General features: G+C 39.3%; 1 protein-coding gene across 2 annotated transcripts in view; it reads right to left on the bottom strand.

The window, feature by feature from the left end:
- Window positions 1-2,612: 2,612 nt before the first annotated feature.
- The window catches only part of Cltrn (collectrin, amino acid transport regulator), a 29,344-nt gene continuing 19,261 nt past the window's right edge, over window positions 2,613-12,695 (bottom strand). For both annotated transcript variants that reach the window (XM_027432592.2, XM_035449839.1), the window contains one exon: window positions 2,613-2,769. In XM_027432592.2, the coding sequence (XP_027288393.1) occupies window positions 2,613-2,769 (157 nt within the window). The remainder of the gene's footprint in view (window positions 2,770-12,695) is intronic.

Raw genomic sequence — 12,695 nt, 5'->3', positions numbered from 1 at the left:
TCAAACAAGGAGTTTAGTGGAGCAGACCTTTCCCAGTGAGAGGAAACCCTCCGTGTCAGGATAAACAGTAAAGAACATGAGCTAGTGACTAAATGAGCTCATCTCATACCTTCAAAATAAAAGCCATAACTGGTATTGATGTTACTTAATCTTTTTCTATAACTAATACATTTTCCTAATAGCAGTCACATAAATTTTTTAATTATATATGTATATATTCTCTTTATGTTATATTTTATAATCTTTTTGAGGGCTACAAGTCATTGTAATATCTCAAGTTTCATCTCCCCCAATTAAAAAACAATATGTTCCTTGTTGGGAATGCATGTCTTGGATTCTGCTTGCTAACACACACTGAGTAAATTCAGATGATATTTCATTGTTAAAAATTTCTATATAGAAAGCCACATTAGAGTGCTCCTAGCATGTACAACTCAAGAGGGTGTAAGATATAAAATTTTTCTTTGGGGGCTGGAGAAATGGCTCAGCAGTGCAGAGCACTGGCTGCTCTTCCAGAGGACCTGGTTTTATTCCCAGCAACCACAATTTTCTGTAACTCTGGTTCTGGGGACCTGACATCCTCTTCTGTCCTCCTCGGGTACTGGATCCAAGCAGAGCACAGTCATGCATGCAAAACACCCATACACAGAAAATATAAATAAAGCTCTAAAAATTAAATAAACATAAAAATATAATTGTTCCTTTGTAAGTCATATCTTGCTAACCAAAAGATCAACTCTCATTCTTCTTATAGAAGCTGAGAGCAGAGGACTGGGGAGGTAGCTCAGTGGTGTGGTGCTTGCCTATGTATACAAGGCCCTAGGTTTTATCCCTAGTACCACATACAAAAAAAGGAAGTTGAGCACAGAATAATTATTACCATAGTGCAGAGAGGGAGGGAGGAAAGGAGGAGGGTTGATCAGTGGGAACTATGTAATAACTGGATAGGAACAGGAAGTTCTGGTACACCATTGCACAATAGGGTGAATACAGATAATGACACTGTGTTGTGTATTCTAAAAGCTTAGAAGAAAAATTTTCCATAAATAAGTGATGTTTGAGAATATAGATATATGTGTAAAATCTGAGTTAGACATTACATAGTTTCATACAGATATCAAAACATCACACTAAGGCTGGGTGTTCTAATACACACCTTTAATCCCAGAACTCTGAAAGCAGAGGTAGATGGACCTCTGTGAGTTTGAGACAGCCTCATCTACACAATGAATTATAAGCCATCCAGAGTTTCATATTGAGGTTCTGCCTCAAAACATGCTGTATGTGATGTATTATGAGTATGTTGTAGATAAATATTGCCATGCTAGTAGATGATTTGTGGGTAAGGCTGCTTGCTGCAAACTCAGACAACCTGAATTCAATCCCTAGAGCCCATAAGGAAGAAGAAAAGAATGATTCCCCCAAGATTGTCCTCTGACCTCCACATATCACATATATGCTATGGCACATGTGGGCATGTGCACACACACAAACACATTATGCACATTAAAATAAATGTTAAAAATTAACAATATACAATTTCATGTTTTATTTATAAGTTTAAAGGTTAATTCAAATTTTAAGAAAACTCATGTCTGAAAACTTTAAAATGTCGGCAAGACTCATAATTGAGAACGAGAGACATTGAAGGCTTCTATGATAATCTTGCCCCTTGCCAAAAAGAAACATTAATTCCCAAATCAATAAAAATATTATGTTGAAAGAACTAAAAATATGAAGGAAAAAATATATCTCAGAGCAAGGATGTACACAGAGCCGTGTATGGTGGTACATGCCTTTGATTCCAGCACTCAGAGGGCAGAGACAGGTGGATCTCTGGGAGTTTGAGGCCAATCTGATCTACAAAATAAGTTCCAGGACAGCCAGGATTGTTACACAGAGAAACCCCATCTCAAAAACAAAACTAACAAATACAAAAAAACACAAAAAAACAAAAAGGACATATACAAATAAACCAACCAGGGCTATAGATCAAGTTAAATATAATTAATAAAGTTAAACTCACTATGTTCCACAGTATGAAAGTAAGTCCCAAACAATAGTCAGTCACATAATCAAAATGAGATGCTCAGTGCTTTATTAAATTAACATAGGCAGGACTTGTACAAGTTGCAAATAGACCTGCTTGCCCTACTAAACACAGATATGCACAAAATATACAAGCAGCTAATGGTGTGAAAACAGATTAAAATTCCATTTTTATCCATCCCATGTTTACTTTTTCTTGCTTCATCATATGCAGAGCAATATAAACAATATTGAAAAAGATCCATTTTCAATTATGTCTGTGCCACTGTTTTAGCTATTCTCCACTGGAAAATTTGATTTTTTTCTTAGGTCTTCAAAGTGTGAAATATATTTATAGCCCTGACTATTTCTAGAAATACTCAGATCAGTGACTACATACACATATGACTACACTTAGACACACAGTTATCAGGAAAACGTTTGAAAATATTTTGAGAACAACGCCTTATGATTTCAGTGGTCTTTGTGGGTATAATTCATCATCTACCACATTCAAGCATATTGAAAATTTCTTACAAAAAAGAGTGTTGAAACCAAATAAATCTGCCAAGCAAATATTAATCTCAGAGAGGGGTGAGGCGTTCGTCCTCTGTCAAGAAGCCATCATTAATGAGGCCTCCCTTTGTGTCCAAGGGATCACAGGGGATGCCATTTTCAATTGTGATTATGTTTTCACACTTGTCTTCTGCATCCTCCACTCCAAGTGGTCCTTTGTTGTTCCTAAAAGCAGATGAGAAGAGTGAGTGGGATCTAGGATGAGAAAGCTTTGGCTGAATATGGTCTTGTTTACAAATGTGGAGAACAGAAATAGGCATAGGAGACTGAGAACGCTGAAATGATTGAGAACCATAAAAAGACTACCAAGAATTCTGGCAGGGCAGTGGTGGGGCACGCCTTTAATTCCAGCACTTGGGAGGCAGGAGGCAAGTGGTTTTCTGAGTTCGAGGTCAGCCTCACCTACAGGGTGCGTTCCAGGACAGCCAAGGCTACACAGAGAAATCCTGTCTTGAAAAACCAAAACCAAAAAAAAAAGAATTATGCATTAATGATATATACATACTAATTAGAACAAGTAGTGTTATTTAAAACACTACGATAAGCTTATAGGAATGGGTATATTAATGTATGTATACACATATGAATTCATTTTCATAAAACTTCATACAGGCAAGTTGCATAAAAGAACATGAAGAAATATATGGTGCATGGCAAGTTTTAGAAAATTAGCTCTAAGCAAACTTTGTAACAAATGGAATTTCAAACAGCAATGAATTCCTCTCACAGATTTTGACAAAGTAATGTTCCACAAATGCTAAGTGAAACTCAAATTAATGAAATATCAGAACACCAATCCATGCGACTTTGAAGAAAGGAATTGCTGCAAACTGACTGGCTTTACTCATTACCAAACAGTTGTGTTAATTGGTAGGTTGGGTTTTGTAATTCATAAAACACCTTGCTAGTTACACTATATCTCACAGCTGCAACTCCATGTCAACCAATTCTACATGACAAAGTTGGATTTTCTGGTGTTCTGACCTCCCATAGACCTTAATATTCCCAATTCAGATCCTTAATGTTTCTTTAGAGTATGGAAAGCCTCAAGTATGGAAGCTTGAGAGATGGCTCAACAGTTAAGAGCACTTGCTGCTCTTGCAGGGGAGCTGGATTGGGTTCCCAGCACCCACATTGGCAGTTCACAGCCACCTATAACTCCAGTTCTATGGAATCTGGTGCCCTCTTCTTGTCTCCATGAGCACCAGGCATAAACACACAATACATATCCATGTGTGCAGGCAAAACCACTCAGACACATAAGATAAAAATAAAACCTTTTTCTAGAATAAAAAGAAGTTCCAATAAGTTTTTCCTGAATTTTGTGAAAGAATAGCTACTTGTGCTACTGGGAATAGAAGTGGGTGCCTCCAGGTTGCCTGGGAGTAGGGTTTCTCCAGGTTTTTCTCATGTTAGAGTTGGGATACCATTCGTGGAGCATCATGGAAGCATGATGTGAGTGGCTCGAGACACCAGATTTGCCAGCAGGATTCTGTTGTACCAGAAATCTGTTAACTTTTCAAGAGGCATATCTAAAAGGATCACCTGGCTAGGATGTTGAAAATTACTGTGATTAGCCAAGGGATTCCCACAGTGGTGGGTGAGTCTCCGACAGATGAGGAGGTGGTAAAGATTCCTTGACTTATGAAGGATGGGATTTCCTGAAAAGCCCTACAGGAGGGTCAACTTTAATATGCTTTAAGGAATATTAGGTACACAAAAGGGGGACAAAGATAAAGCTCTTCTTTGTAGAAGAACTCTAGCTAATAAAGAAAGGGTAATGGAAAGTCACTATGTCTATAATAGTTGATTCTGATGAGGCTCATCAATGGAAACTAAATAGTTGATTAATGATGATTGGATTACACGTGGTCTCAAAATAGCCTCATAACCAATGTATGAGATACAAAAGACACTTGTATTTTGCTAAAGGTTAAATCTGTTGAACACTACCCATAGATAGACAAACTGACAAGTTCCTTCATATAAATACTGAGAAGATCCAAAATATTAGGGGATTTGTATTATTGCCCCCCACACAAATTTTTCCATCTGAAACTCATAATCAGAAAAATTCAAATTAAAAGGTATAAAAACAACTGCCCTGGAATCATTCAAGGGAAGGCATTCAACTCAGGGGCTAGATAGATCATCCCCTGTATCCATCCAATGTAGAACAGTGGCTGGGTGGCTAGATAGCAAATTATTGGATGGATGGATGGATGGATGGATGGATGGATGGATGGATGGATGGGCGGATGGACAAGTGGATGAAACTGCACAAACTAACATTGTAGCAAAGTTACTCAAACATTAGCCCAGTGCAGATGTGGAATGGAATCTATTGTGAGTAGAAAGAAGGAAGGGAGGAAGCAAGAAGAAAAGGAAAGAGAGAGAGGAAAAGGAGGGAAGACATATATGCTTATGAAATTTTATGACTCTCTTGTATTTTCTTTTAGTAGATGATGAAAATACTCATATTCCCACCTTAAGAATTAGGAATTAAGCCTGGCGTTGGTGGCGCACGCCTTTAATCCCAGCACTCGGGAGGCAGAGGTAGGCGGATCTCTGTGAGTTCGAGGCCATCCTGGTCTACAAAAGCTAGTTCCAGGACAGCCTCCAAAGCCACAGAGAAACCCTGTCTCAAAAAACCAAAAAAAAAAAGAATTAGGAATTAATATCAATTTTGCCAGTTTTCTGTTATTACTTATTAAATAATTTTAAATAGTTGAACTTCATAATGAAAAGTAAAGTTAGCATTCCAATTATGTAGATCCCAATATCATCATTTGACAGTACTTTGCCATTGTACATGCCATTGTCAAGTGGCACAGGTAATCCTCAAAGCAATCAGTAAATAAGCATCATCAGATTTTAAACATTAACTCATAAAACTTTCAGTTTAATGCTGGGGTGGAAATTTGGAGTTGTCTTCACAGATAGGCTGTTGTGTTGTTCCATCCTTAACACATCACTGGTCATTCCAAATCTCAACAGTCAGCACAGACTGGGGTACATGAAACTTCCATATGATGACAGGATCCTCCCATCAAGTTAATTTACCCACTGAAAGACCTTCCTTATGTAGACAGGTGCGCCATCATTTTCTATGTCCTCCAAAGAGTAAAAGTAACTGGCATCTGTAATGGCGAGTCTCATTGCTTCCTGTCACAGTATTCAAAATTTTCTAACACTACAGAATGAGTTGGAAGACATTCCTTCACCTAAAAGAAAGGATTCAACAAAGGGGGAAAATTCCAGACTCACCCATCCTCCCTCTCTTTACTTTTAATGCTTCATAAAATAGAGAACTGATTTTTTTCATAGGGATGAAATCCTACCAGGAAATGTATATTTATAAATGATCCTCAAAATCTGTGTAGCTTGAGCCAGCAAGATGGCTCAGTGGATAAAAGCACTTGCTGTGCACAATCTAATAGCCTGAGTGTGATCCCTGGAAGCTACAATAGAAGGAGAAGATTGACTCCTGAAAGTTGCCTTCTGACCTTCACACATATGCTGTGGCCTGCACACACATAAACGAATATACCCACATACAAAGAATAAATAAAATTTTGTTACTCCAAATTCCCCCTAAAATCATTCTTTGGGCTTGGGCTGAATAACAATTTTCTATAACACTGGATTTTAAACAGTCAAAGTTTACCCTGAATTATATATGAGTCCATATGACAAAAACCTTGCCAGCACAGTGGTTCACATCATTAAATATCAGTACTCAGAAGTCAGAGACAAATGATATCTGTGAACTCAAGTCCAGCCTGGACTACATAATGAGGTTGAGGCCAGCCTAGGCCACATAGGAAGACTTTGTTTCAAAACAAAAAATCTTGGTGGATCTTTGTAAAATGGGACACAGAGAGAGAGAGAGAGAGAGAGAGAGAGAGAGAGAGAGAGAGAGAGAGAGAGAGAGAGAGAGAGAGAGAAAGAGAGAGAGAGAGAGAGAGAGAGACTCACAAACATATACACACTATCTGTGATATATATGTGTATATATGCTTATACACACATATGTATATATAAACATACTAAAATATTCAATGCAAGGGTAGCCTGAGAAAGGAATGGTAAGTATCTACTGGACAGTTTCTTCTGTAAAATATAGTTTTGTGGGGTTAGAAGAATAATGACAGAGAGCTGACCATGTGCAGATCAATGCAAGGAAACTGGCCTCCCCTATTCCAACCACAAAGGAAGAATAAGCCACCAGGCATCACAGTGAATGGTACGTAAGTTAAATAAAGATATAAGCAAGAGACAGTGAGTTTCTCTTCTTTCAGAGAAGGATCATTTCCCACCCAGAGTCAGAGGGGAATCCTTATGGAAAGCTATCAAATTGAGCGGTGTTGGAGACAAATCAGACACATGTTGCTTAGTGTGACCTTGGGTCCAGTTGTTCACTATCTTGCTGCTCCTGGGCTTCACGAACTGCAGTGTCAGGAACTTGCTAGTTGGTATACACGATAAGCAGCTCAAAGGTTATCTACCAACTTTATAGCACCCGTCACATTTCATAGTGTGTGCCATAATAAACTGATCCAGTGCCTGTGAGTTGCTCTTATTAAGGATAATAAAACTTAACTGTCTTTCTGGATTATTCTGATCTGATGTTCTGCTAAAAACATAAGTTCTTTGTCCTGAGAAAGAGAATTGAATGTTAATGACTCCGCTGGCCCTGTGTCATCAGGTGATCCTTGAAAGGTATGAGGAAAAAAAAAAAAACTATGACAAAACTACTTCCTAGGAACTTTGAGAGTGGCTATCCCTTATAATTCAGAGAGAAGAGGGTCAAAAAGGATGACACAAAATATCACAGGAGGCCCTTGAGGCTACAGTGTGTTGTGGACCAAAGTATGCTCTGTTCTGAGATAGAGAAGTAATGAGTAAAAGCAGAAAGGGTATTCATGTCTCTCTTCAAACAAAATGGGGCCCAAGTGCTAAGTCCTAAGAATGGCCAGGAAAACAACAAAAGATAGACTAAATACTTTTTTAAACAGGACAGAACTAATTGTTGGCAAATAGAGCAGTCCTAGTGATCCTTCTAAGTAATGTTTGAGGGAAATGTCATTGTTACTGGGATGACTTAGTGGACATTGCACTATGGTGGGGTCAACAGGCATTGGGATTAAGCTTCTCTGGCAACTTTCTAATCATATGACACAGCAGGCAAGTTCTTTATTATTAGCCAACAACAGGAATAATAATGGTGATAAGAATCTCCCTCGTGCCATGAGTCACACTGGATACCTCCTACACATGATTTTATTTAATTCTCACTACAATCTAGTACAGATTATTCTTGTTTTTCCGATGATAAAAACTAGGTTTTAAATATATGTACTGACTGGCCTAGAACTCTATTTTTGATGCACCAGGCTTTACCCAAAACACACTAATTTCCTACTGCATGTGTATTTTTTATTTCTTTATTGATCATTCAGTCTATGATAGGAGCTTTCGTACAGATCACAGAAGACAGGAACACAGGTAATGCAGATGGGCCCTGCCTACACTGCAATCATTGTCTTGTTCTTAGTAATGCAGCCAGGCCAAGGACTTAAGATAGAGAACCCTAGCTAATGTTCACACTGAGCAGAGTCATTACTAAATTTGCTTGGTTTGTTTCTGGTTACTCTTTCTGGAAGCTCAGTAGCAAATCAGAGTGTGTTTGGATTTCTATAAATCCTCCTTCTTGTATAAAGCTGTAATCTTCTCAGTAGTATCACATATTACAATTTTACATTCAAGCCGGGCTTTGGTGGCACACACCTTTAATCCAAGCAGAGGTAGGCAGATCTCTGTGAGTCTGAGGCTAGCCTGATCTACAAAGTGAGTTCCAAGACAGCCAGAGCTACATAGTAAAACCCTGTCTCAAAAAAAAAACACAAAAAAATCACATTCTTGTAAATTGTGTTACAAATAAAAGTGTAAGTCAAATGAGATATTTCCATGCTAATTGTTTTTCCTTGCTGTGTTAAGAAATGTACATATCTAGGAGGGCCTCAGAAGGTTTACACACTGAAGATTTACACACAGTTAAGGGTTGCTAGGGGAGGGAGAGATAATTTCCTCAGTGGTATAGCCATTGGTAAGTTGCTGATGCTCCTGTAAATAACCCATCACCGTAAACAACCCCAATGAAACTCATTGGGTTACCACCCCCACAAAAAAGACATCAAAAGGGGGGACTAGTTGTAAGATCTACATAATTATTGTAGGTGGGAAAATTGAGATGTGTGGAAATTAGGTGGCTTGATCAAGTTTACATATGTAAGTGACACAGTATTTGAATTTACCTAGTTTGACCTCTAGCTCACCCAACCCAGCAGTTCTGAATAGTCATCATAATGCTGTCATTAACAAAACTAACAGAAAGATTAAAGCCTTGCTTGAGACATTTCCTCAATCGTAAGTCTAACTATGCATCCATCTTAGACTACTTTGGCATGCTTCTCCATAGAAGCAGAACAGTAGCTTAAATGACCACATAGAAACACAACAACCATGTTCATTATTGTTTAACATATGGATGATTTGTTAAACATTTATTCTTTTAAAAAGCTTTTATTACATCATTTTATTTAGTGTGTGTGTGCGTGTGTGTGTGCAAGCATGCCCACATGCTAAATCACCCCATGGCATAAATGTGGAGGTCAGAAGACAACTTGTAGGAGTCTGTTCTCTTCTTCTGGCATGTGCGTCCCAGGGATGAAATTCAGGACATTTACCTTTACCTGATGAGCCTTCTCTGCTGGCCCAAGCTGAACATTTCATTAGCTTTCTTCCTCAAAGCTTCGAAAAACAATCCCTAACTTTTCTATGATTAGAACGAGTTTTCAGACCAGTCATGGTCACGCATACCTGTAATCTCAGTTTATGGGAGGCAAAGACAGGATGATCAGTTCATGGTCCTCCTCCAGCCTGGGCTACATGAGAGCCTGTCTCAAGACAATGGTCAAGCACTCCACACTTCAAACTGTACTCTTTCCTCATCTTTGAAGCAATGTTTTGCCAAAGAGGAAAACCACCACAGCTAGTATTAAACTTAAAACACATAAACAACTTCCCTCTAGGAGGCCATCTTAATTGTGCTGACTGTATTTGATCATTGTTGACACTTTCCAGGTTTACAGAAAAGATTTGTTCATCTGTTTTCATAGTTTGGATGTGAACTGAATTTGTGAAGGCAGAGTTGTAACAACAGCCTCACTTCTCCCAGGCAACAGATTATGATGCTACCCAGCCAATTATTATATTACTGCAGAATCTGTTTGGAAGGAAACAGCTGATCCCATCACAAACAACTGAAAGACCAGCAAATGGCATGATAATAAAATAATAGTAACAGCTAACACTTGCTGAGCACTCAGTGTATACCAGATACCACTCTGAGCACTCTCCTATACTAGAGTCTTTTATCCTATCAAGTTAAATATTTCCAGCACACTTAGCTTATCAGTCAAGAAAAGGTATCTACATGCAGCCAGCAAAGGTAAATGTAACCAGAATGACTGATTCTAGGACCACAAAGCCATCTTCTCCTCCCAAACTCAGTTGCCCTGCCTCCTTGTTTGTACTTTCATACAGCTAATGGGTTTGATGTGAGAGCATAGTCTAAGAGATCAATACTTTGAGCCTGGGCAGTTTATTGCCTGAATCCATTCTTTTAACTCCTGCATTATATCCTACTAGTAAGGAAATTGGGAATCAAGCAAATGACGTCAGTTCACAAAGGTTTCACATCATTTGAAACCATCTCAGAATGAACACAAAACCTTAAAGTACTAAACAATGATTTTCAAACATTGCAAGAGAATGTGGCTTGATATTCTAAAACCCAAAACAAATGCATGCCCCGTAGCATAGAAGTTGGCATTTCATGTCATGATCACCTAGAAAAATCAAGCAAGTACCAATTGATCCTAATCTTTGGGCACAGTTTAAAGCATAGGTATTTATCACATTTATACCAAAGTGTTTCTTTTATCACTTGTGGGAAAATGGAAATATTTGAAACTGAAAATGCTTCTGTTAGTAATTAGGGAAACACAAAGGAAGTAGTAAACGTGGGGAAAGGCATTTAATCCAATACATACTTGATCAAACACACCCCACATCCCAGCTGTCTATCAATCCTTTCGCAAACCATACCCCTGTGATTTTAGAATGCACGTCCCCATGAGGGCCACTTCACAGAATTTTTGTCTTTGTATCAGAAAGGTATGTTTAGATAGGTTTTGACAGATTTGGAGAAGAATTAAGGTAGGGGGCTGGGCGATGCTTCAGCTTTTAACAACATGCACTGCTTGATGGAAGGACCGAAGTTTGATTCCCAGCACCTCATCAGGTGGTTCAAACCACTTAGAATTCCAACTTCACCGGGATCTAACACCTTTGGACTCTTAAGGCTTCTGCACTCATGAGCACATACCCCCCCACACACACACACTTGCACATAATTTACAATCATAAAAATATTTTTTAAATCTAGGAAGTTTCATCTTCCTCTCTAAATTAGAGATACTTACACCCCAAAACACATTCTTGTTTCATCATGCTAAGAAATTTCGTCTTCTCTCCTTACTGCTACATCAGTAACTGTCATTGATCCGAAATTCTGTTTTGTAGCACCGTCAATAACATAGGCATTATAGCTTGTCTTACAGAATGCAAGAAAATGAACTCAAGAAGTGGGGCCCTAAATGTAAGCTGGTGAATTGAACATCTGAAAATTAAATAAATTAGAACAACCTGGACAATATCAAAATGCATCTCCTTCAAATATTCGAATTTAGTGAATCCGAGTCAGCCACAGAAATGGCACAAGTATTCAGATGATTCTGATTCAGGCAGTTGGTTCAAAAGCTGTAAGCAACAGGACTCTACAAAGACAGACACACAAGGGGCCAGTACCCATTAGTAGAAGAGAAGGCTGGCCCAGCCAAAGAATCTGGAACAGGAGTTCGGCCTACAGGCCCTGCGCCAACAAAGGAGTCCCTGAAACATCTGTGCAACTCTGGGCATTTGCCCTTGATTACTACCAAAAGATGAAGTCTGCCAAGCCAAAATGGTGCTTTTCTCTGTGTGTCCAGCTTACAAAATTACAGCACAGAACTCCACACTGCCCAAAGTCACCTGAGAGGATAAGCCTCACTTGAAGAATTGCCTTTATCAGGTTTGTCTGTGGGTATTCGTGTCTGTGAGGACAATCTTGATTATGAACTCATGTGGGAAGGCTCAGCCCACTCTGGCAAGCACCATTCGTCAGGCAGGTGGTTCTGGGCTGTATATGAAAGTCAGCTAGTTGGGCATTGGTGGCACACGCCTTTAATCCCAGCACTCGGGAGGCAGAGGCAGACGGATCTCTGTGAGTTTGAGACCAACCTGGTCTCCAGAGCGAGTGCCAGGATAGGCTCCAAAGCTACACAGAGAAACCCTGTCTCAAAAAACCAAAAAAAGAAAAGAAAGAAAGAAAGCCAGCTAAAAGCCAGATGGTGGTGCACACCTTTACTCTCGGCACTCAGAAGGCATCAGCAGGTGGATCTCTATGAGTTCAAAGCCAGCCTCATCTACAGAGCAAGTTCTAGGACAGCCAAAGCTACACAGAGGAACTCTGTCTTGGGGGAAAAAAACTAGCTAAGCATGAGCCTATGAAAGAGACACAATGTGAGCCAGCAAACACCATTCCTCCATGGTTCCTGCCTGTGAGTTTCTGTGACTTCTCTCAATGATGGACTATAATCTGAAAGAAGAAATAAACCCTTTCTTCCCCTATGTTGCTTTTGGTCAGTGTTCTATCACAGCAACAGAAAGGAAAGTAGAACACAGATACTAAACTCAAGTCTGGATACAAGGCAGCCACATAGTATACAACAGAGGAAAACCAGTGGGGTGACTTATTAGGTAAAGGTGCTTGTTATGCAAGCCTGGTGACCCGAGTTTGATCCCTGGGGCCCACATTCGGGGTAAGGAGAAAACTGACTGCATAAAGCTGTCCTCTCTGACCTACACACACACACACACACACACACACACACACACACACACACTGGGGGAGGGAAAGGGAGAGG

The sequence above is a fragment of the Cricetulus griseus genome, chromosome X, assembly GCF_003668045.3.
Source record: "Cricetulus griseus strain 17A/GY chromosome X, alternate assembly CriGri-PICRH-1.0, whole genome shotgun sequence".
NCBI classification, from domain to species: domain Eukaryota; kingdom Metazoa; phylum Chordata; class Mammalia; order Rodentia; family Cricetidae; genus Cricetulus; species Cricetulus griseus.
The sequence above is the reverse complement of the archived record's forward strand: the minus strand, read 5'-3'. Positions and strand labels throughout refer to the sequence as shown.